General features: G+C 41.6%; 1 protein-coding gene across 4 annotated transcripts in view; it reads left to right on the forward strand.

Annotated features, from left to right (window-relative positions):
• The window catches only part of fndc1 (fibronectin type III domain containing 1), a 336,789-nt gene that overhangs the window by 311,637 nt on the left and 3,663 nt on the right, over positions 1–21,489 (forward strand). For all 4 annotated transcript variants that reach the window (XM_059648478.1, XM_048536000.2, XM_059648479.1 and 1 more), the window contains 2 exons: positions 9,538–9,699; positions 19,469–19,591. In XM_059648478.1, coding sequence (XP_059504461.1) covers positions 9,538–9,699; positions 19,469–19,591 — 285 coding nt within the window. The remainder of the gene's footprint in view (positions 1–9,537; positions 9,700–19,468; positions 19,592–21,489) is intronic.

The following is a 21,489-nucleotide window of genomic DNA, read 5'->3' on the forward strand; positions in this document are numbered from 1 at the left end:
GCACCTGAACTCTTAACAACTGCCATTTGAAATACTCCCACATGTCGGATGTGGATTCGTTCTGAAATAGCCATCTCCAATCAACATTCTCCAGTTTCTGCCTAATATTGTTGTAGTTGGCCTTCCTCCAGTTTAACACCTTCACCTGAGCATTGCTGTTATCCCTATCCATGAGTACCTTATTACAGTATTATGTTCAGTATTCCTGAAATGTTCCCCCACTGAAACTTCACTCATCTGGCTGGGTTCATTTCCCAAAACCTTCCCTGGTTGAGCCCCATCCCTGGTTGAACTGTTTACGTACTGTGTCAAGAAATCCTCATGAATGGTCCTTATAGATTCTGCCCCGTCCAAGCCCCTATCAGAAAGTCAATCCCAGTCAATATAGGGGAAATTAAAATCACCCACCACAAACAACCTGCTATTTTTACATCTTTCCAAAAGATATCTACATATTTTCTCCATCTCCCACTGGCTGTTGAGTGGCCTGTAGTATACCCTAGCATTGTGACTTCATCTTTCTTAATTCCTAAGTTCTACCCATATTGCCTCACTGCAAGAGTCCTCTGATATATCCTCCCTCAGTAAGCTGTGAATACTCTCTTACTGATAATGCACTCCCCCAGCCTTTTTATGCACCTGCTATCACACCTGAAACATCTAAATCCTGGACTTTCAACTGCCAATCCTGTTCTTCTTAGTACTGGAGCTCAAGTTTTCAGTATTACCTTTGCATTGTTGTTAGAGTTCATAGCCTTTGCATTATTCAGTGCCTTCAGACATTTCTTGATCTCTCATGGAGTGAATTGCACTATATGGAAAATAGCATCTGTGATGTTTGAGTCCTTAAGGTTGAGATGCATATTCGCTTAGAACTTCTAACTGAAGATGTTGCAAATGATTCAGCCTTGCTGTTTAAATTAGAGTCTCAACAGACTTGGAACGTTAACCCTGCTTCCATCTTCACAGATCTGCCCAAACCTGCTGAGTTTCACCAACATCCTCTGTATTTGTTTGCCTTTGCGGTTCTGGGCTACTCCATCATGGAGGATGAAGAAATTTGCAGAGTCCACTTTTTTGGTGTCAGTTTATTAATTATTCTCTAAGGTTCATGACTGGATGTTGCAGCTCTACAGAGCTATTACAAGCTGATCTTTCAGTCTAGAATTCCATAGCTCTGATTATCAGATTTAGCTTCTGCAGTTCTGCATTGTAACTTTACAAGGCTGACTGCTCATTTTTGGATGTGCCTAGTGCCTGTTCAAACTATCATACTGCATGCTGTCTTGTCTCTTCATTGAACCAGAGTTGATCTTTTGACTTGATGGTAATATTATGTGAGATGTATTAGGCTATGAGGTTACAGATTGTGGTTGAATGCCAGTGGAATTTATCTCACTGGCTGCCAAGCTAAGCAATCGCATAACCAAAAAAAGGGTCAAAGCTGTGCAATCCCACCATATCTAATGGTGGTAGACACTTTGGTGACAGCCATGACTAAGTTGATAGCACCATCATCTCTGAGTCAGAAGGTTGTGGGTTCATTTGTTACTCAAGAGTTTAGCTTAACAATTGTGGCAATGTGGTGATTTCAGGATGTGTGCTGCAGTGTTCCACGTTTTGCTTTTCAGATAAGATGCTAGGTCCTCTCTCAAGTGGATGTGAAGATCTCATGGAAGAATGGCTACCCTTGTGCTCTGACTAATATTTGTTGACAGAATCACATTACTCCTGCGATACAGAAGGAGGAAGGTTCAGCCCATTGTGCCTGCACCAGCTCTCCAAATGAGCATCATTACTTTGAGCCAATTTCTTGCTTTCTTCCCATATCCTTGTACACTATTTCTATTCAACTTCAATCTAAAGCTCTCTTGAATGCCTCAATTAAACCTTCCTCCACCGCACTTCTAGGCAGTGTATTTATACCCTAATTACTTGCTGTGAAAAAACATGTTTCTCACAATGTCCTCCTTTTGCACCGATGACATGTCATCTTCATCCTTTTACATGTGGGAATAACTTTCCCTATTTACTGTCTCCAGCCGACTCATGGTTTTGAAAACATTAATCAAATCTTGTCACAACCACTTTCCAAGGAGAACAGTCCCAATTTATTCAATCTACCCTCATAATTGAAATTCCTCATTCCTGGAGCACCTCTTGTAAATCACTTCTGCACCCACTCCAAAGCATCAATGTGGCACCAAAAACTGTATGTCATATTCCAGCTCAGACATCACCTCCTTGTTCTTGTACTATATCCCTGTTGTTAAAGCAGAGGTTACTGTACGCTATACTTAATGCTCTCACCAGTCGTCCTGCCACTTTCAATGATCTGTGCACACATACACCCAGTTTTCTTTGCTCCTGTACCCTCTCTTTTATATTGGCTTTTGATGTTCTCACAAAGTGGATCACCTCACTTCGCTGCCTTGAATCTGATCTGCCACCTTTCAGCACACTCTATCAATTTGCCCATGTGCTTTTAGCATTCTGCACTGTTCCCTTCCAAGTTTTGAGTCACCTGCAAACTTTGAAATGATCCTCTGCACATCAAGATCCAGATCATTAATATTGCTGTGTGATTGATGCTGGTGTGGCATCAATGAACCCTATCAAAACTGGAATAAATGGGAATCAGGGGCGAACTTTCTGCTGGTTGGACCCATACCTGGCACATAGGAGGATGGTTGTGGTTGTTGGAGGTCAGTAATTTCAGCTCCAAGTCATTTCTGCAGGAGTACCTCAGGGTAGTGTCCTAGGCCTGACCATCTTTAGCTGCTTCAGTAATGAACATCCCTCCATTTTAAGATTAGGAGTGAAGATGTTTGCTGATGATTGCACAATGTTCAGTGCCATTTGCGACTTCTCACACACTAAAGCTATCCATGTTTAAATGCAACAAGATCTCAGCTTGAGCTGGCAAATGGCAAATATCATTGCCTACCATTTATGTGGTGCAAATGTTCAACTCCAATGAAAAGACTATCTAACCACGGCCCTTGACGTTTAATAGCATTACCTTCACCAAGTTCCTCCAGAATCAAAATCCTAGGGATTACCATCGACCAGAATATCAGCTGTGTAAATACAATGGCTACAAGAGCAGGTCAGAGATTAGAAATACCACAGCAAATAATTCACCTCTGACTCCCCAAAGCCTGTTGATTGTGGATAAGGCACAAATCAGAGGTGTGATGGAATGCTGTCCCCTTGCTTGGGTGAGTCCAACTCCAACAATACTCGAGTATCTTGACACAACCCAGGACAAAGCAGCCCACTTGATGGGCATGACATCCACAAACATCAATTACCTATACCAACGATGCTCAGAAGCAGTAGTGTGTACTATCTACAGGTTGCACTAAGGAAATTCTCCAAATATCCTTATGCAGTACCTTCCAAACCAACAACCACTTCCATCTAGGACAGCAGATATGCAGGATACAGCAGATATGCAATCTCACTTCTAAGCCACTTATTATCCTGACTTGGAAATGTATTGCCATTCTTTCACTGTTGCTAGGTCAACGTCCTGGAATTCCCTCAAGTGCTTTGGGAGTCATGTGCTCATGAGCTGCAGTGGTTCACAAAAGCAGCTCACCACTACTTTCTCAAGGGCAACTAGCAATGGACAATAAATTCTGGCCAGCCAGTGATGCCCATAATCCCATGTGTCTGTAAAAAATATTTGATGGCGAAACTCTGAATTTAGTAAGAGGTAGGGCAGAAAGGCCAATGTTAGGTGCTAGGAAATTGATGAGATTGAAGATAAATCCAAAGGGCCTGATAAACTAGATTCAAGAGTACTTAATGGCTTAATAGCGTAGAAAATCATATATCCAAATATGCTGATGCATCATAGTTAAGCAGCATTGAAAGTGTGGAAGATAGTACAAAAATTAAAAATTTCATATCATTAGGGGAGGGAAAAATCCTAGGGAACTCAGGAAATAAATAGCCATGTTTTGAAAAGAATCCTCTTACAGAAGAGGAAGTATTGGAGATCTTAAAATGCTTAGAAGTGGATAAATCCCTAGGACCTGATCAAGTGCAGTCCAGGACTTCATGGGAAGTTCGGGAGGAAATTACGGGGGCCCCATAGCCACGGGTGAGGTGCTGGAAGACTGGACGGTGGCTAATGTTGTGCCATAATCTAAGAAAGGCTACAAGGACAAGCCAGGGAACAATGGACCGGTGAGCCTAACATCAGTGGTGGGTGAGTTGTTGGAGGGGAATCTGCGAGACAGAATTTTTATGCATTTGAAAAGGCAAATTCTGATTAGGGATAGTCAGCATGGCTTTGTATGTGAGAAATCCTGTCTCACAAACATAATTGGGCTTTTTGAAGAAGTGACCAAGAACATAGATGAAGGCAGAATGATGGACTTTGTCAACATGGACTTTAGCAAGGCCTTCAGCAAGGTTTTGCATTGTAGACTTAGTTAGCAAGGTTAGATCATACAGAACCCGGGGAAAACTCGGCAATTAGGTTTAAAATTGATTTGACAGTCAGAAACCGAGTAGTGGTAGAGGGTTTTTGTTTTGGACTAGAGAACTATGCTGCAAAGATCAGTGCTGGGTACACTACTATTTGTTATTTAAATAAACAATTTGGATGCAAATATAGGAGGAATGGCTAGTGCGTTTGTGATGACACCAAAATTGGTTGGCAAGTGGACAGTGAAGAAGGTTAGAGATAACAAGGTGTAGAGCTGGATGAACACAGCAGGCCAAGCAGCATCAGAGGAGCAGGAAGTCTGATGTTTCAGGCTTGAACCCTTCTTCAGAAAGTGAAGAAAGTTAACTAAGATCAGTTGGGATCTTGATCAACTGGGCCAGTAGTTCAAGGAATGGCAGGTGGAGTTTAATTCCGATAAAGGTGAGGTGTTTTATTATGGAAAGACAAACCAAACAGGATTTACACAGATAATGGTAGGGCCTTGGGGAGTCTTGGTGAACAGGCAGACCCCTGGGTGCGGGTACATGGCTTCTCGAAAGTGGCGTCACGGGTAGACTGGCTGGTGAAGAATGTGTTTGGAGCACTTGCCTTCATTGGTCGGAGCATTGAGTACAGAAGTTGGGATATCATATTACAGGTGTACAGGACAGTGATAAGGCCATACTTGGTGTACTGTATGCAATTCTGATCACCCTGCTATAGGAAGGATGTTATTAAACTGGAAAGGGTGCAAAATAGTTTGACAAGGATGTTGCTAGGTCTGGAGAGTTTGAGTTATAAAGTGAAGCTAGAAAGGCTGTGACTTTTATTCCATGGAGCATAGGAGCTTGAGGGGTGACCTTGTAGAGATTTATAAAATCATGAGGGCCTTGGATAAAGTGAAGAGCCAAAGTCTTTTCCCCAAGGTTTGGGTGTCCAAAAGTCGAGGGCATAGGTTTAAGATGAGAGGGGCAAGATTTTAAAGGATTAAAAAAGATTTAAAACTTTTTCCACACAGAAATGGTGCATATATAGAAAGAACTGCCAGAGGAAGTGAGAGATGTTGGTACAATTACAAAATTTAAAAGAGATCTGGACAGTTTTCTGGATAAGAAAGGTTTAGAGGAATATGGGCCAAATGCCAGCAATGGGACTAATTCAGTTTAGGGAACCTCACTCAGAGGATAGTGAGTATATGGAGTGAGCTGCCAGAGGAGGTGGTAATGGCAGTTACAACATTTTAAAGGCTTTTGGTTGGGTATATGATTCGGAAGTATTTAGAAGGATATGGGCCAAATACTGGCAATTGTGACAAGATTAATTTAGGATCTGGTTTGCATGGACAAGTTGAACCGAAAGTTCATTTCCATCCTTGTACGTCTCTATGACTATAAGAGTGAAATTATCCATTTTGGACTGAGAAAGGATACACCAGGGTGTACTTCCTTGAGGGATGAACTTAAATTCCATGGCTGTCCAAAGAGACTTGGGATTCAGGTACATAGATCTTTAAAATGTCACAAACAGGTGCAGAAAATAATCAAGGGAGCTAATGGAATGTTGGCCTTTATCTCTAGAACTGGAGTATAAGGATGCAGAAGTTATGCTGCAGATTTAAACAACCTTGATTGGATCCTTTGGAGGACTGTGAACTAATCTGAACACCACACCTCAAGAAAGATATATTGGGGAAAGTATAATGTAAAGAAACAAAGAAACCTACAGCACAGGAACAGGCCCTTCAGCCCTCCAAGCTTGCGCCGATCAAGATCCTCTATCTAACCTGTCATCTATTTTCCAAAGATCTGTGTCCATTTGCTCCCTGCTCATCCATGTACCTGTCCAAATATATCTTAAAAGACGCTAACGTGTCTGTGTCTACCACCTCCGCTGGCAACATGTTCCAGGTGCCCACTACCCTCTGTGTAAAGAACTTTCCACGCGTATCTCCCTTAAACTTTCCTCCTCTCACTTTGAACTCATGACCCCTAGTAATTGAGTCCCCCACTTTGGGGGGGGGTGGGGGGGCGAAGCATTTTGCTATCCACCCTCTCTCTACCCCTCATGATTTTGTAGACCTCAATCAGGTCCCCCCTCAATCTCCGTCCTTCTAATGAAAATAATCCTAATCTATTCAACCTCTCTTCATAGCTAAGTATTGTCATCATAATGTAGGTTTACAAGAACGATTCCTGGATGTAAGGGATTAGGGTATGAGTACAGATTGTACAAATTAGGCCTGTTTTCTGTAGAATTCAGTAGATTAAGGTAATTTGATCAAAGCCTTCAAGGTATTAATGGGAAAAGACAGTGTAGGTAAAGATAAACTATTTCTACTTGTTGGAAATCCTAGAACTAGGGGATATGGTCTAAAACTTAGGGTCAGACCATTCATGAGAGATATTAGATGCATGTCTACACACATTGCTAATGTATTAAACTCTCTTCCACAAATGACAGTTGACACTAAATCAGTTGTTTAGTTTAGATCCAAGATAAATAAATGCTTAATAAGCAAAGTATTAAGCCAAAGGTAGGTTTATGGAGTTAGGACGCAGGTCACCCATGATATCATTGAATGGTGAAACAGGCTTGCCAAGTTGAGTGACTGACTTCTGTTCCTATGTTTCCTTGCAAAGGAATTCGTCATAGAAAAGGTGGATATGTTAGTGGTCACCTTCCAAGATTCTATTGACTTTATTACAGTTCTTGTAGATTGGGGGCTACTTAATGTGACCCCTCTATTTAAAAATGGAAATAGAGAGAATACTGGGCTTTTAAAGACCAGTCAGGCCGGCATTGGTTGTGGGGTAAATGATAGAATCAATTATGCAGCGTTTAATAGTAGAGCACTTGAAAAACAATGATTGGATTGGACTGAGTCAGCGTGGATTTACCAAAGAGAAATTGTGTTTAACAAATCTACTGGAATTTTTCAAGGACTAGTAGAGTTGGGAGAGAGCCAGTGGATGTGGTTTATTTTGACTTTCGGAAGGCTTTTGACAAAGTCAAACCTAAGGAATTATTGTATCAAACCAGAGAGTGTGGTATTGGGCGTAATGTACTGAGACGAATAGAAAGCTGGTTGGCAGACAAAAACATTGAGTAGGAATAAATGAAGTATTCCAGGGACCAGTGCTAGGACTCCAGCTGTTAACAACTTATATTAATGGTTTAATGAATAAATTAATTATATGAATTCCTATTGTCTCAATTACTGTAAATTGAGGGAGGGGAATGTGTTACGAGTCTTTTGTGTCCTCATACACCAGTTGCTGAAAATGAGCTTGCAGGCTCAGCAGGCTGTCTAGAAGTCAAACAATATGTTGATTTTTATTGCTAAAGGATTTGAGTACAAGAGCAGGGCTGTCTTGCACAGGGCCTTTGTGAGACAACACCATGGAATATTGTGCACAGTTTAGAACATAGAACATGACAGCACAGTACAGGCCCTTCGGCCTTCGATGTTGTGCCGACCTGTCATACCAATCTGAAGCCCATCTAACCTACACTATTCCATGTATGTCCATATGCTTGTCCAATGACGACTTAAATGTACCTAAAGTTGGCGAATCTACTACCGTTGCAGGCAAAGCGTTACATTCCCTTACTACTTTGAGTAAAGAAATTACCTCTGACATCTGTCCTATATCTTTCACCCCTCAATTTAAAGCTATGCCCCCTCATGCTCGCCGTCACTATCCTAGGAAAAAAGCTCCCCCTATCCACCCTATCTAACACTCTGGTTATTTTATGTGTCTCAATTAAGTCACCTCTCAACTTTCTTCTCTCTAACGAAAACAGCTTCAAGTCCCTCAGCCTTTCCTCGTAAGACCTTCCCTCCATATCCTAGTAAATCTCCTCAGCACCCTTTCCAAAGCTTCCACATCCTTCTTATAATGTGGTGTCCAGAACCGTACGCAATACTCCAAGTGCAGCTACACCAGAGTTTTGTACAGCTGCAGCATAACCTCATGGCTCCTTAACTGAGGAAGGTTCTTGTTAATGAGGTAGTGCAGCAAATGTTTACCAGACTGAATCCTGGGAGGGGAGGCCTGATAGTTGAGGAGACTTCCAATCAGTTAAGATTATATTTACTTCACCCCAAGAGTGGTGAGCCTGTAGAATTCATTACCACAGGAAGTAGTTGATGCCAAAATATTGAATGTATTTAAGAGGCAACTAAATATAGCACGTGGAGTGAATGGGATCAAAGGTTATAGAGAGAAAGCAGGATTAGGCTATTGAGTTGGGCATTCAGCTATGGTCATGAAGAATGGTAGAGCAGGCTCAAAGGACCGCATGGCCTCCTCCTACTCCTATCTTCTATGTTTCTATGGTGTTCAGAAGAATTTTGCAGGGTGGTGGATTTCATTGAAATCTGTTAAATTCTGACAGGATTAGAAAAGGTATTTGGAGGAAGGATGTTTTTAGATGGCTGGGGAGTTGAGAACCAAAGATCACCGTCTAACAAAATGGTGTAAAATATTTTGGATTAAGATGAGGAGAAATCTTTTCGCCCAGAGAGTGACATGTCTTGTGGAATTCTCTGCCACAGAAGGCATTTGTGGCCAAAACATTGTATCGTTTCAAGAAGATATTGGATGCGGCACTTGAAGCTAAAGGAATCAAAAGGAAATGGGAGAAAAGTGGGAACAGGCTTTTAAGTTGGATTACGGGAGACTACAAGTTATACAGTCAAAATATATACCAGTGCTAATTTTGCAGATTGTAGTCCATGACTGGGCCCAGATATTAATTCAAGCTTCTAATATCAATTTTGAGTTTGACACCTTTGCTGTAGTGATTACAGTGTTAGGAGTTTAAATGTTCAGTTTGTCATCTTATTACACAAGTGTTACATTCAAAACCTCACTTTATATACACCAGATAAGTTTTGTATCTTGCATGATATCACAGCTATGTAGGAAATTGTTTCATATGATTTATATTAGAAATTGTGCAGAACATAGCCCTCACATTGATTAAAAAGATTGAGAACAATGTTCTCTACTTTTAGGGTAAATGTCTCTTACAGTGGCTCAATCTTGACTGTAACACTTAAAAATGTTATTCTGTGTGTTTGTTCCTGGCAGGGGGTGAGCCAATTTGGATTCCTTATACATTCAAGTTTGAACTTTCTTCAAGTGAATGCACAGGAAAACAGTATGTTAAGCGTACTTGGTACCGCAAATTTGTGGGTGTGATACTCTGCAACTCATTGCGGTACAAAATCTTCCTGTCTGAAGGCCTAAGAGGTAAGTGGCCAACAAATGTACGCTATTCTGTCAAGCAGCCAATTATGTTTTCTGCATCCTCTGTGCACTAGTGCATTTAGACAAAGTCGTCGGCATGTTGCATAAACGGGTACAAATATAAGTAATAATTTGCTTACAGACTCATACATGAATGCACATACATGAAAGTGTAAATGCAAGAATATATGTGTCTACATACAGATGTCTACACATACGTTACTCAGACATATTCATCAGAATCATAACATACTAACAGAATAGAACAAAGAACAAAGAAAATTTGCAGCACAGGAACAAGCCCTTCAGCCCTCCAAGCCTGCGCCGACCCAGATCCTCTACCTAAACCTGTTGCCAATTTTCCAAGGATCTGTATCTCATTGCTCCCTGCCCATTCATGTATCTGTATAGATATATCTTAAATGATGCTATTGTGCCTGCCTCTACCACCTCCGCTGGCAATGCATTCCAGGCACCCATCACCCTCTGCGTAAAGAACTTGCCACGCATATCTCCCTTAAACTTTTCCCCTCTCACCTTGAAATTGTGACCCCGAGTAATTGAGTCTCCCACTCTCGGGAAAAGACTTCTTGCTATCCACCCTGTCTATTCCTCTCGTGATTTTGTAGACCTCAATCAGGTCCTCCCTCAACCTCCGTCTTTCTAATGTAAATAAACCTAATTGACTCAACCGCTCTGCATAGTTAGTGCCCTCCATGCCAGGCAACATCCTGGTGAACCTCCTCTGCAGCCTCTCCAAAGCATCCACATCCTTTTGGTAAAGTGGCGACCAAAACTATATGCAGTATTCCAAATTTGGTCAAACCAAAGTCCAATACAAATGTAGCATGACCTGCCAACTCTTGTACTCAATACCCTGTCTGATGAATGAAAGCATGCCATATGCCTTCTTGACAACTCTATCGACCTGCATTGCCACCTTCAGGGTATAATGGACCTGAACACCCAGATCTCTCTGTGCGTCAATTTTTCCCAGGGCTTTTCCATTTACCGTGCTGTTCGCTGTTGAATTGGATCTTCCAAAGTTCATCACCTTGCATTTGCCTGGTTTGAACTCCATCTGCCATTTCTCCTCCCAACTCTCCAATCTACTAACATTCCGCTGCATTCTCCGACAGTCCCCTTCACTATCTGCTACTCCACCAATCTTAGTGTCATCTGCAAACTTGCCAATCAGACCATCTATAGCTTCCTGCGGATCATTTATGTACATCACGAACAACAGTAGTCCCAGCACGGATCCCTGAGGAACACCACTGGTCACAGTTCTCCATTTTGAGAAACTCCCTTCCACTACAACCCTCTGTATCCTGTTGCCCAGCCAGTTCTCTATCCGTCTAGTTAGTGCACCCTGGACCCCATGCGACTTCATTTTCTCCATCAGCCTACCATGGGGAACCTTATCAAACGCCTTACTGAAGTCCATGTATGTGACATCCCACAGCCCTTCCCTCATCTATCAACTTTGTCACTTCCTCAAAGAATTCCATCAAGTTGGTAAGACATGACTTTCCCTGCACAAAACCATGCTGCCTATCACTAATAAGCCCATCTTCTTCCAAATGTAAATAGATCCTATCCCTCAGTATCTTCTCCAGCAGCTTCCCCACCACTGACGTCAGGCTCATCGTTCTATAATTACCTGGATTATCCTTGCTACCTGTCTTAAACAAAGGGACAAGATTAGCAATTCTCCAGTCCTCCGGAACCTCACCTGTGCTCAAGGATACTGCAAAGATATCTGTTAAGGCCCCAGCTATTTCCCCGCTCACTTCCTTCAGTAACCTGGGATAGCTTCCCTCCAGATCTGGGGACTTGTCCACCCTAAAGCCTTTTAGAATATCCAACACTTCCCCCGTCCTTATGCTGACTTGACGTAGAGTAATCAAACATCTATCCCTAACCTCAACATCCGTCATGTCCCTCTCCTCGGTGAATACCGACGCAAAGCCCTCACTCAGAATCTCACTCGTTTTCTCTGACGCTTTGCATAACTTCCCTCCTTTGCCCTTGAGTGGGCCAACCCTTTCTCTTGCTAACCTCTTGCTCCTTATGTACGAATAAAAGGCTTTGGGATTTGCCTTAACCCTGTTTGTCAAAGATATTTCATGACCCCTTTTAGCTCTCTTGATTCCTCGTTTCAGATTGGTCTTACTTTCCCGATATTCTTCCAAAGCTTCGTCTGTTTTCAGTCGTCTAGACCTTATATATATGATTCCTTTATCCCCTTTGCAAGTCTCACAATTTCACCTGTCATCCATGGTGCCCTAATCGTGCCCTTTGTATCTCTAATTTTCTTAGGGACATGTCTGCCGTCCAGTCTAATCAACCTCTCTTTAAGAGCCTCCCACATATCAAATCTGGATATACTCTCAACCAGCTGCTCCCAATCCACAGTCCCCAGGTCCTATTGAATTTTGCGACAGTCGACCTTCCTCCAATTCAGCACTCTTCCTTTAGGACCACTTTCGTCCTTGTCCATGAGCATTCACAATTACGGAATTGTGACCACTATTCCCAAAGTAATCCCCTACTGTATCTTCAAACACCTTGGCCAGGCTCATTCCCCAACACCAGGTCCAGGGTGGCCCCTTCCCAAGTTGGACTGTTTACATATTGCTCTATAAAACCCTCTTGGATGCTCCTTATACAAATTCTGCTCCACCTAAACTCCTAACACTAAGTGAATCCCAGTCAATGTTAGGAAAATTAAAACCTCCCATCACCACTGCCCTGTTGCTCCTATGTGTCGATAATCTGTTTATATATTTGTACCTCTAGGTCATACTCGCTGTTGGGAGGCCTGTAGTACAGGCTTAATATTGTTACTGCACCCTTCCTGTTTCTGAGCTCTATCCTTATTGGCTCACTGCTTGAGTCCTCCACAGTGCCCTTCTTCAACACATCTGTGATATCCTCTTTGACCGGTAATGTAACTCCTCCACCCCTTTTACCTCCCTCTGTATCCCGCCTGAAGCATCTATACCCTGGGATATTTAGTTGCCAATCTTGCCCTTCTCTCAACCAAGTCTCAGTAATAGCAATAACATCATACTTGCAGCTACTAATCCAAGCCCTAAATTCATCTTCCTTACTTACCACATTTCTCGCATTGGAACAAATGCACGTCAGACCACCTGTCCCTTCGCGTTTATCATCTGCTGTTGTCATGGAGAATGACCAGGAGATGGAAAAAATTCTTCAAGGAAGCAAACCTTTATTTGCAGGTAAAGGCTGTGACAATTAGAAAGCGGTTTTCTGATCGCAACCCCCCCCCCCCGACCCACCTGCTGGCCTTTGTGCGGCCTGGTATTTGATCTGGGCTCTCACTACACTTATCTGTTCCTGCCCTTTGATCTACTCTAACTTGGCAACTAGCTGCTACTGCCCTTTGATCTGTACTAGCCCAGCACCTAGTTGCTACTGTCTTTTGATCTATACTAACATACTGGTGTGTCACTTTATTTCTCATACATTCATGCTGGTATGCTAGCAATTGCTGACCTGTGGACGGTGTGGACTTGTTGGGCCGAAGGGCCTGTTTCCACACGGTAGGGAATCTAATCTCTAATTCTGTTGACCTATTTGGCATTTGGTATGTTACTTTATTTTCCATACTGTCTGCCTACTCTTCCCCTTAATCACACTGACTTCATGGTCTGGTTCCCTACAGGCTTCAGTTACTACCTCCTTCCTGTCCACTAACCTCATTTGGTTCCCACCCCTCTGCCACATTAAACCCTCCCGAACAGCATTAGCTAGACTAAGTACATTTGTCCCATTATATCTGTGCCAGCTCCATGCAAAACTACCCTGGCTGGTCCCTTTTTAATCTCTGTCTCCATTTTATTATTTATGTCACTCTTCAAATTTTCCCTTTTCAGATAAATCTCAAATTATTTAGAAAGCACAATTAATTCTGCCTCCAACACACACTCAACATGCACATAACCTAATTTTTTGCAGCTTTTTTTTGTCCATTCACCTTAAATCTGTGTCCACTGATTCCTGCTGCATCTTCCAAAGGGAACAATTTCTGCCTATCTTTTTTATCCAGACCCCACATAATTTTAAAAATGTCTGACAAGCCTCTTCTAAATCTTCTCCAAGAATAGCCTAGGTGCTTCAATTTATCCACATAGCTGAAGTATCTCATTCCTCAAGATATTGTCAATAATAGTCTCTATGTCATCTCATAATCTTCCTAAAGCTTGGTGCCCAAGATTTCAGGATGTTTCCCTCTCTTCGATTCCATCTTCCAGTTTGAAGTCAAACTTCCATTCTTTCAAAATAATGGGTGTACAGGCCTTCAGAAAACTCCCTGAGGTCATGAGCTAACAAAGTGTGGAGCTGGAGGAACACAGAGCAGGCCAGAGGCAGCATCAGAGGAGTGGGAAAGTTGATGTTTTGGGTCAGAACCCTTAAGTTTTGTGACATTAACCTCTTATCTTGTCCTGATCCCTGGTTTAGAAATGCTGATACGTTTGGGAAAAATAGAAGATGTAACTGTGGTTTTAAAGGAGTTCCACATCGTACAAAAAATACAAGTTTATTAAGATTCCTAATTTCTGACATGTTGGAGTAACCCACCAAAGCTAAAAAATTAACATTAAAATGTAAATTGGAAATTCAACATGCATTTTTATCCTGAGAATGATGATCATGTGATAGTACCACAAAGTAAATACCATATATTAACTTAATAAGCACATGAGAGAGTGGATATCCTGATATGTTCGATGAAGAAATATGTTCTCCTGTGAAACAGAATCATTGGCAAAGATCAATTGAACCAAATAACCCATTTCCATTCTGTAGACTCCTAATTTTATTAGACGGTAACTAAAGTCATGAAGTGCAACAAAATCTTCTTGAGTTCAAGTAAATAAAAAGAAACATTTACATAGCAGAGGAAGAAATAAATGAGTCATCATCACAACTGAAAGATTAATAGCCCTGAAAATGCTTTTCATTTTTAATTAAGAAAAACATTTCATCTAATTTAGGAAAACGTATCCTTTTGCCTCTTCCTGTTGGCATCATGTTTGTCTTTTTCTCTCTTGGGATTCTTATGTTGTAATAAATGATCAGCGTTTCCTGCTGGAATTCTTCTGTTCATGCACTACCAGATAGTGCAGATTCTGCCAGAGTTCACAGCTGCATTTGGAAAGGAAAACTTAAAAGAGCTGTAAGGAAATGGAGAGTTACATGAAGGAATAAGGAATATATGGCTGAGTATGTATGGCTCCGTATCTTTTTGAGCTGAATCTGATTGATATAGATTATCATCACAGCCACTCACAGAAAGGAGCCTGGCGTTACATTGGTCAGTGATTTTCTTAATGCATCCATTGTACTTGCATCTGACCGCCAGATTTCCCAACCAATTGAAATCAGTGGTCACCATGATGATTCGTATCAGCCTATTTCAGTTCAGCAATAAACAGGGCCTTTAGAGGATCAGAGCCGAAGTATGGTATTGACCTCCAGACAGACCCTGAAGCTACAGAAAACAAAATTTAACATTGAAGGCTACACCATGCTCCCAGCAATCATTCTGAGCAGGACGCTGTGGGCTGCAAGAGCCACAGGAGATCCTGTTTCCTGCAAGTGGAAGAAACTGCATTCAAAAGGAAAGTGACCTTGTTGGAAGTGACTTGGTAGGTCAGCAGCAGGAGTGTAGTGCCATGCTGCTGGATACAGTACAGAAGAAAAGAATCAATGACCTGTCCGGATAACAAAGGTTAGTGGCGTCAACTCCATCATCATGCTGCTATTCCTAAAGCTTCAGCTAAATTCCTGATACAAACTCATCTTGTAGGTGTACCTGATCTCTCTTCACATCCCCACCTCATCATTCATCACTATCTGTAATACAATGTCAAACATATCTCTGGAAATAACCTTCCACAAATATTCCCTTTTCATTCTCTGAAAGCAATCAATGTACTGTATTTAGAAGCCTTCTCTCCCTCCTTTTAAGTAAGCACAGGACATGGGGAAGAGGTAATGAATTAGTTCCAACCATGTCTACTTTGATAACTGCAGGGGAAGCAGTTTTGGAGAAAAACTAGGTCTGGCATTCTGCACATTTGACTTGAAAAAATTAGGTCTCCCACCTACCTGGAAAAGAACTGTTGTACTTAAAAACCAGTTAATATAATGATAACCTAACAGCATCTTAACCATGTCAGTTCTGACTGGTATTCCATCTTCCACAGGTTCTTCGGGTCTTCCTCAGAAGAAGGTGCAGAAGGAGGAAAAGACATCTCATACTCAAAGCACCATTCTGATTCCAGAACTGATGTACAACATTGGGGTGTCACATGATTTTGCTCAAATCTCAAATGACCATAAGCACATGGTGGAGACAGATAGCAGTGAATAGACCTGTCAGAAGATGAAGACTTTTCAAGATTTGCTCAGCTGGACTCAAATGCTAAACTTGGAGACTATCAAATTATAAGCAAATTCTAAACTGCAACACAAAATACTTAAAGTTTTGTCAGCCTTTGACATTGCACTGCACATAATTGTGAAGCCCACCTCCAACATGAGTGCCTGCCGTTTGAGACCTTTAAATTGATGTCTGTTCCACCTGTGAGGAACACTAGACCCAAAAGGCATCTGTGCACATGCTGGCTTTCACTGGTGGCCTGCACATTCAAAATACTACCTTGATGAAATCCATTCAATGCCTCACTAAAGTGCAACAAACTGCCCTCTAGCTGTTGGCTAATGTGGAAGTGTGGGTGAACCATGAAAGGGAAGATGTAGAAAGGGGTAATGGAAGTGTGCATGCAGATGCATGTGGATCCCAGATACCAAGGCACAGATGGACTATCTGCTAAAAGCAACTGAACAGAATCCCTCATGCCCTGTTGAAGTGACAGGGTTAGTGCGATATAGAAATGGTAAAAAAAACAGAATGAATGAAAGATTAGTAGTTGTATGAAGGTATTCAGCGCCTAGCAAGAGGTTACATTTCTGTTTCATCTCATCCATCGTAAAATTTATTTTACCTTTCCTTTTCGGATCTTGCCCATTCTTCCTGCTGCTGACAAATAATTGTCTATCTTGTGAAAAGTGGAAGGAGAAATGTTAGATGCAAACAGTAAATGTGTGTGAAAGACATGTCAAATATGGGTTTATTTCAGGTTGGAGCCTAGTGTGTTCAGAACCCAGTGTGTTCGGAATGTATATGTGAAATGTTTCCACGATCACGATTCAAATGAAGCATGCCTGAATCCGTACGTTCTGGGTATTGCTAACAGTGATGTGTGTAGCTGCTAGTGGCCTCAGACCAATAGATTCTTCCTCCAAAAGACGCACCATGATCACATCTTCCTGTCCAAGGCTCTGGTTCTTGCTGCTATGCAGTGCACTGTAGACCACAAGTTCTGATACTCTGGTGATAATGGAAAAGTGCCTGAACTGTCCAAGCATTCATTCGGTATTCCAATTGCTTGTTCTAAAATGGCTTAACTGGTAACGGAACCATTGTCGTATCTTATTTGGGTGTTAATGTTTATGCTTCACACTGGCGTTATCAGCCACCTTTTTACCCAGGAACCCTTGTTTCCAGTGAGTCATTTGCTGACTCTGTTTCAAGATATGACTATCCTAGGGATGCTTGACTTGACTTGCTGGATGGAAGTATCATGGCATTTCCCTGGAATCTTGCACAGATATTCGTAATCTATTAGTGGTTTGCTGAAGAGTTGAACGTTGATGATAAAGACCTGCAAATGCCTAGATTAAGATTGTTGAGTAGATTTGTAGCTCAGGTTGTGGATGCTGTGGTTGGTTCACTCGCCGAGCTGGTTCATCAGTTCACGGGCATTTCATTACTCTGCTGGGTAATATCATCAGTGCAGCCTCCGATGAAGCACTGTTATGTTTTCCTACCTGGTATTTAAACTCTGGGGTCTATTGGATTTGATTACCTCATTTCCGGTTTTCCTTTGCAGTGGTATGTATAGGGTCTCGTTCAATGTGTTCGTTGATGGCCACCTTAGTGGAGAACCAGGCCTCTAGGAATTCCCATGCTTGTCCCTGTTTGACCTGTCCTGGGATCCTAATGTTTGCCCAATCGAATTGGCCCAGCAGCAATGTCCTTCAGGACCTGACCAGCTCAACCAGTAGTACTGCTGCTGATCCACGCTTAGTGATGAACATTGAAATTCCCTCAGCCAGAGTACATTTTTTGCCCTTGCCAGCCTCAGTGTTTTCTGTAAGCGTTGTTCAACATGGAGGAGTACCAATTCATCAGCTGAGGAAGGATGGTATGTGGTAATTAGAAGGAAGTTTCCTTGCCCATGTTTAACTTGAAGCTAGAGACTTCATGAGGTCCAGAGTCAATGTTGAGGGCTGCCAGAGCGACACACTCCTGACTGTTTATCACTGTGCTGCCACCTCTGCTGGGTATGTCCTGCTGGTGTGACAAGACATATTGAGGAATGTTGGTGTCTGGGTATGATTCGTTATGCATGACTATGGCAGGCTGCTGCTTGATTAGTCTGTGAATTAACTCTCCAATTTCAGTACTAGCTCCAGATGTTAGTAAAGAGGGCTAGTAAGCATGGAGGATCAACAGGGTTGTTTCTGCCATTGTCTTTTCTGGTGCCTAGGTCAATACCAGTTGATCTGTCCAGTTTGATTTCTTTGAGACTTTGTAGAAATTGGTGCAACTGAATGTCTTGCTAGGCCATTTCAGAGGGCTGTTGAGAGTCAACCACATTGCTGTCAGTCTGGAGTCACATGCAGACCAGAATAGGTGAGAATGGCAGATTTCCTTCTCTGAAGGACATTAGTGAACCAGATGGATTTTTCTGATAATCAACAATGATGTCATGGTCATCAGTAGACTCTTGAAGCCGGGCTTTTTGGAACAGAGGTAGGGAAAGTACCACTGCACCACAGAAGCCTGCGCACACTTACCTTGTATACTTGTCTTTTGACAACAGCTATCAAAGTGGCTAATGGGCAATAAATTTCAGAATATGGCAGGTAACTACTGTGAAAAGTGGGTGCGGTTTGCCTTACCCTGGTAATGTTATGCTCTGAGAGAATGGTTGTATAGAAGTATGGCTGTATATCTGAGGGAGCCCTGAGCAGAATTGCCCCTCCAGACTGTGGACTTCCTTTCTTTTATGAGGGAAAAGGAAGTCCAGAGTGGCAGTTTACATGTAATTGCCATTACATAGTTGAGGTAGATGGATCTTAGCCTGCATGTATGTGATACTAAAATAATATCACAATATGGGTAGAGAATCCATTTTACCCAGTACTTAAACCAGTTCTTCTGTTGCTTTGCACATGATATAACAAAATTTCACAATACAGATTTCTGTGGAGAATTTAGAATCCTGTTCTAGCTCTTGCTTCCATTGCCAGATTAACACTTTCAAAAATATACAAGAGCAGTAAAGCATGGATTACGTTTCTTTGCAAGGAGATTTCAAGTTTTTCACTTTTCAGTATGATGGCACAAATGGAATGGAGAGTAGAACTTGTATTACATCTGAGACAATCAATCTCCCACTCCATGTCTCAGCTAAATGCCAATGCTTATTTACACATATTCATGTATTTGTGAAAACTGTGTGGCTAAGAACATTTTCTGGTCTCAATTTGATTGTTTCAATTTAACTAAACAGTTTAAAGCTATTCCCATGCACGTACTCTGAATGTGTTCTTTGTCTGTGCCAACACAATTGTCAGAGTGACTTACACTTCTCATCTCTTCCAGATACATTTTACAGCATTGCTGATGCTTGGGGAAAAGGGGAGGACCACTGCCAATTTGTTGATTCTTTTCTGGAAGGAAGGACAGGAACACATGAGTATCCAGAATCTCTGCCAATCATTCCAGGTAATCATAGTAATCATGGAGAACAAATTCCAAAGCTTTTGTGAGAAAATAGACTAATTGGACTGACCTGGTGTGTAAAAATATTCAAATATTGTAATGACCAACACTGTTGAATATTTAAATCTTGGGTTTTTCTATCTCTAACATTTAAACTGCTCTCTTTACCCATTGTTTGGAATTTTTAGTTAGTTATCCTCACTGAGTGTCACTAATTTAGTAATTTATTTGTTAAGTCTGACTGACCCTTATTAGTATGCATAAATACATTTTATAGCTGTGATCCTTAAACTACTTTATGAATGCCAGGTATAATTTGCCTGCACTACCATCATGATAATCTTTACTAGCCAAATACTCACTACCTGATGAACAACCCAGTGACTGCACACGTAGTCTGATCCACTTAGTTTATGATCTGGAATGGTTTTTATGTAAGTTCAGTAATATAAAGATGTATAGCTATACTTGTATGTCAGCATCAGTGGCATTGAAGTTAAGTAAGTTTTTAGATAACCAGAGATAAATAATGGTAAATCATTGTGAATCCTGTGGTAAAGTTCACATCAAACTTGATTGAGTTGGTTTAAACTCATTTCAATCAGGCCTTAATATCTCAATTGACTTCTTCCAAGTGTAAAACAAAATCTGAACTAAAAAAGGAAATCCTGGAAGTAGTCAACATATTATAGAGTCATAGAGTCATACAGCATGGAAATAGACCCTTTGGCCCACCAGGCTGTGCTGATCATAATCTCAAACTAAACTAGTCCCACCTGCCCTGCTCCTGGCCGATATCCCTACACAATTGTTTTTTTAAACATTGTCTTGTACCCACATCCACCACTTCCTCGAGGTTCATTCCTCATGCAAACCACTCTCTGAATAAAAGATTTGCCCCTTGTGCCTTTTTTAAGTCTCTCTCATCTCACCTTAAAAATGTGCCTCCTAGTCTTGAAACCCCCATCCTAGAGAAAAGACAACTACCATTATATACATTCTATACCCGTCATTATTTTATAAACTTCCATCTGGTCTCCTCTCAACCTCCTACACTCCTGTGAATAAAGTCCCAGCCTATCCAGCTTTGCTTTATAACTCAAATCTTCGATAGCCAGCAACACCCTGGTAAATCTCTTCTGAGCCTTCTCCAGCTTGATAATATCCTTCCTATAACTGGGCAACCGGAACTGGACACAGTATTTTATAAGAGGCCTCCCCAATGTGCTGTACAACTTCAACATGACCTCCCAACTGCCATACTCAAAGGACTGAGCAATGAAGGCAAGTGTGCCAAATGCCTTTTTAACCACCCAATCTATGTGATGCACACTTCAGAGAATTATGTACCTGCACCCTTAAGTATCTCTGTTCTACCCAAGGCCCTTCCATTAATAGTATAAGCCCAATCATTGTTTGTTGTACCAAAATGTAATACCTCACTTTTATCCAGATTGAACTCCATCTGCTATTTTTCAGCTCATTGACCCATTTGATCAACATCCCTCTGTAATCTTAGAAAACCTTCCTCACTGTCTACTATGCCACCAACTTTGATGTCATCCACAAACTTAATAGCCATGCCTCCTGTATGCTCATCCAAATCATTGAGATAAATGACAAAAGAAGACCCAGAACCAAATCCTGTTGGAACAACTGGTAACAGGCTTCCAGCCCAAAAAGCAACCCTCCACCACCACTATCTATCTCCTGCCATTAAGCTAATTATGTGTTCAACTGGCAAGCTCACCCTGAACCCCATGTGACCTAACTTTACTATTTAGTTTACCATGCAGAACCTTGTTAAATGCTTCACTAAAGCCCAAATGTACTGCACTGCCATCATCAATCTTTTTGGTAACTTCACCAAAAACTCAAGTTTATGAGACATGATTTTACTG

Source organism: Stegostoma tigrinum, chromosome 9 (genome assembly GCF_030684315.1).
Source record: "Stegostoma tigrinum isolate sSteTig4 chromosome 9, sSteTig4.hap1, whole genome shotgun sequence".
NCBI lineage: Eukaryota > Metazoa > Chordata > Chondrichthyes > Orectolobiformes > Stegostomatidae > Stegostoma > Stegostoma tigrinum.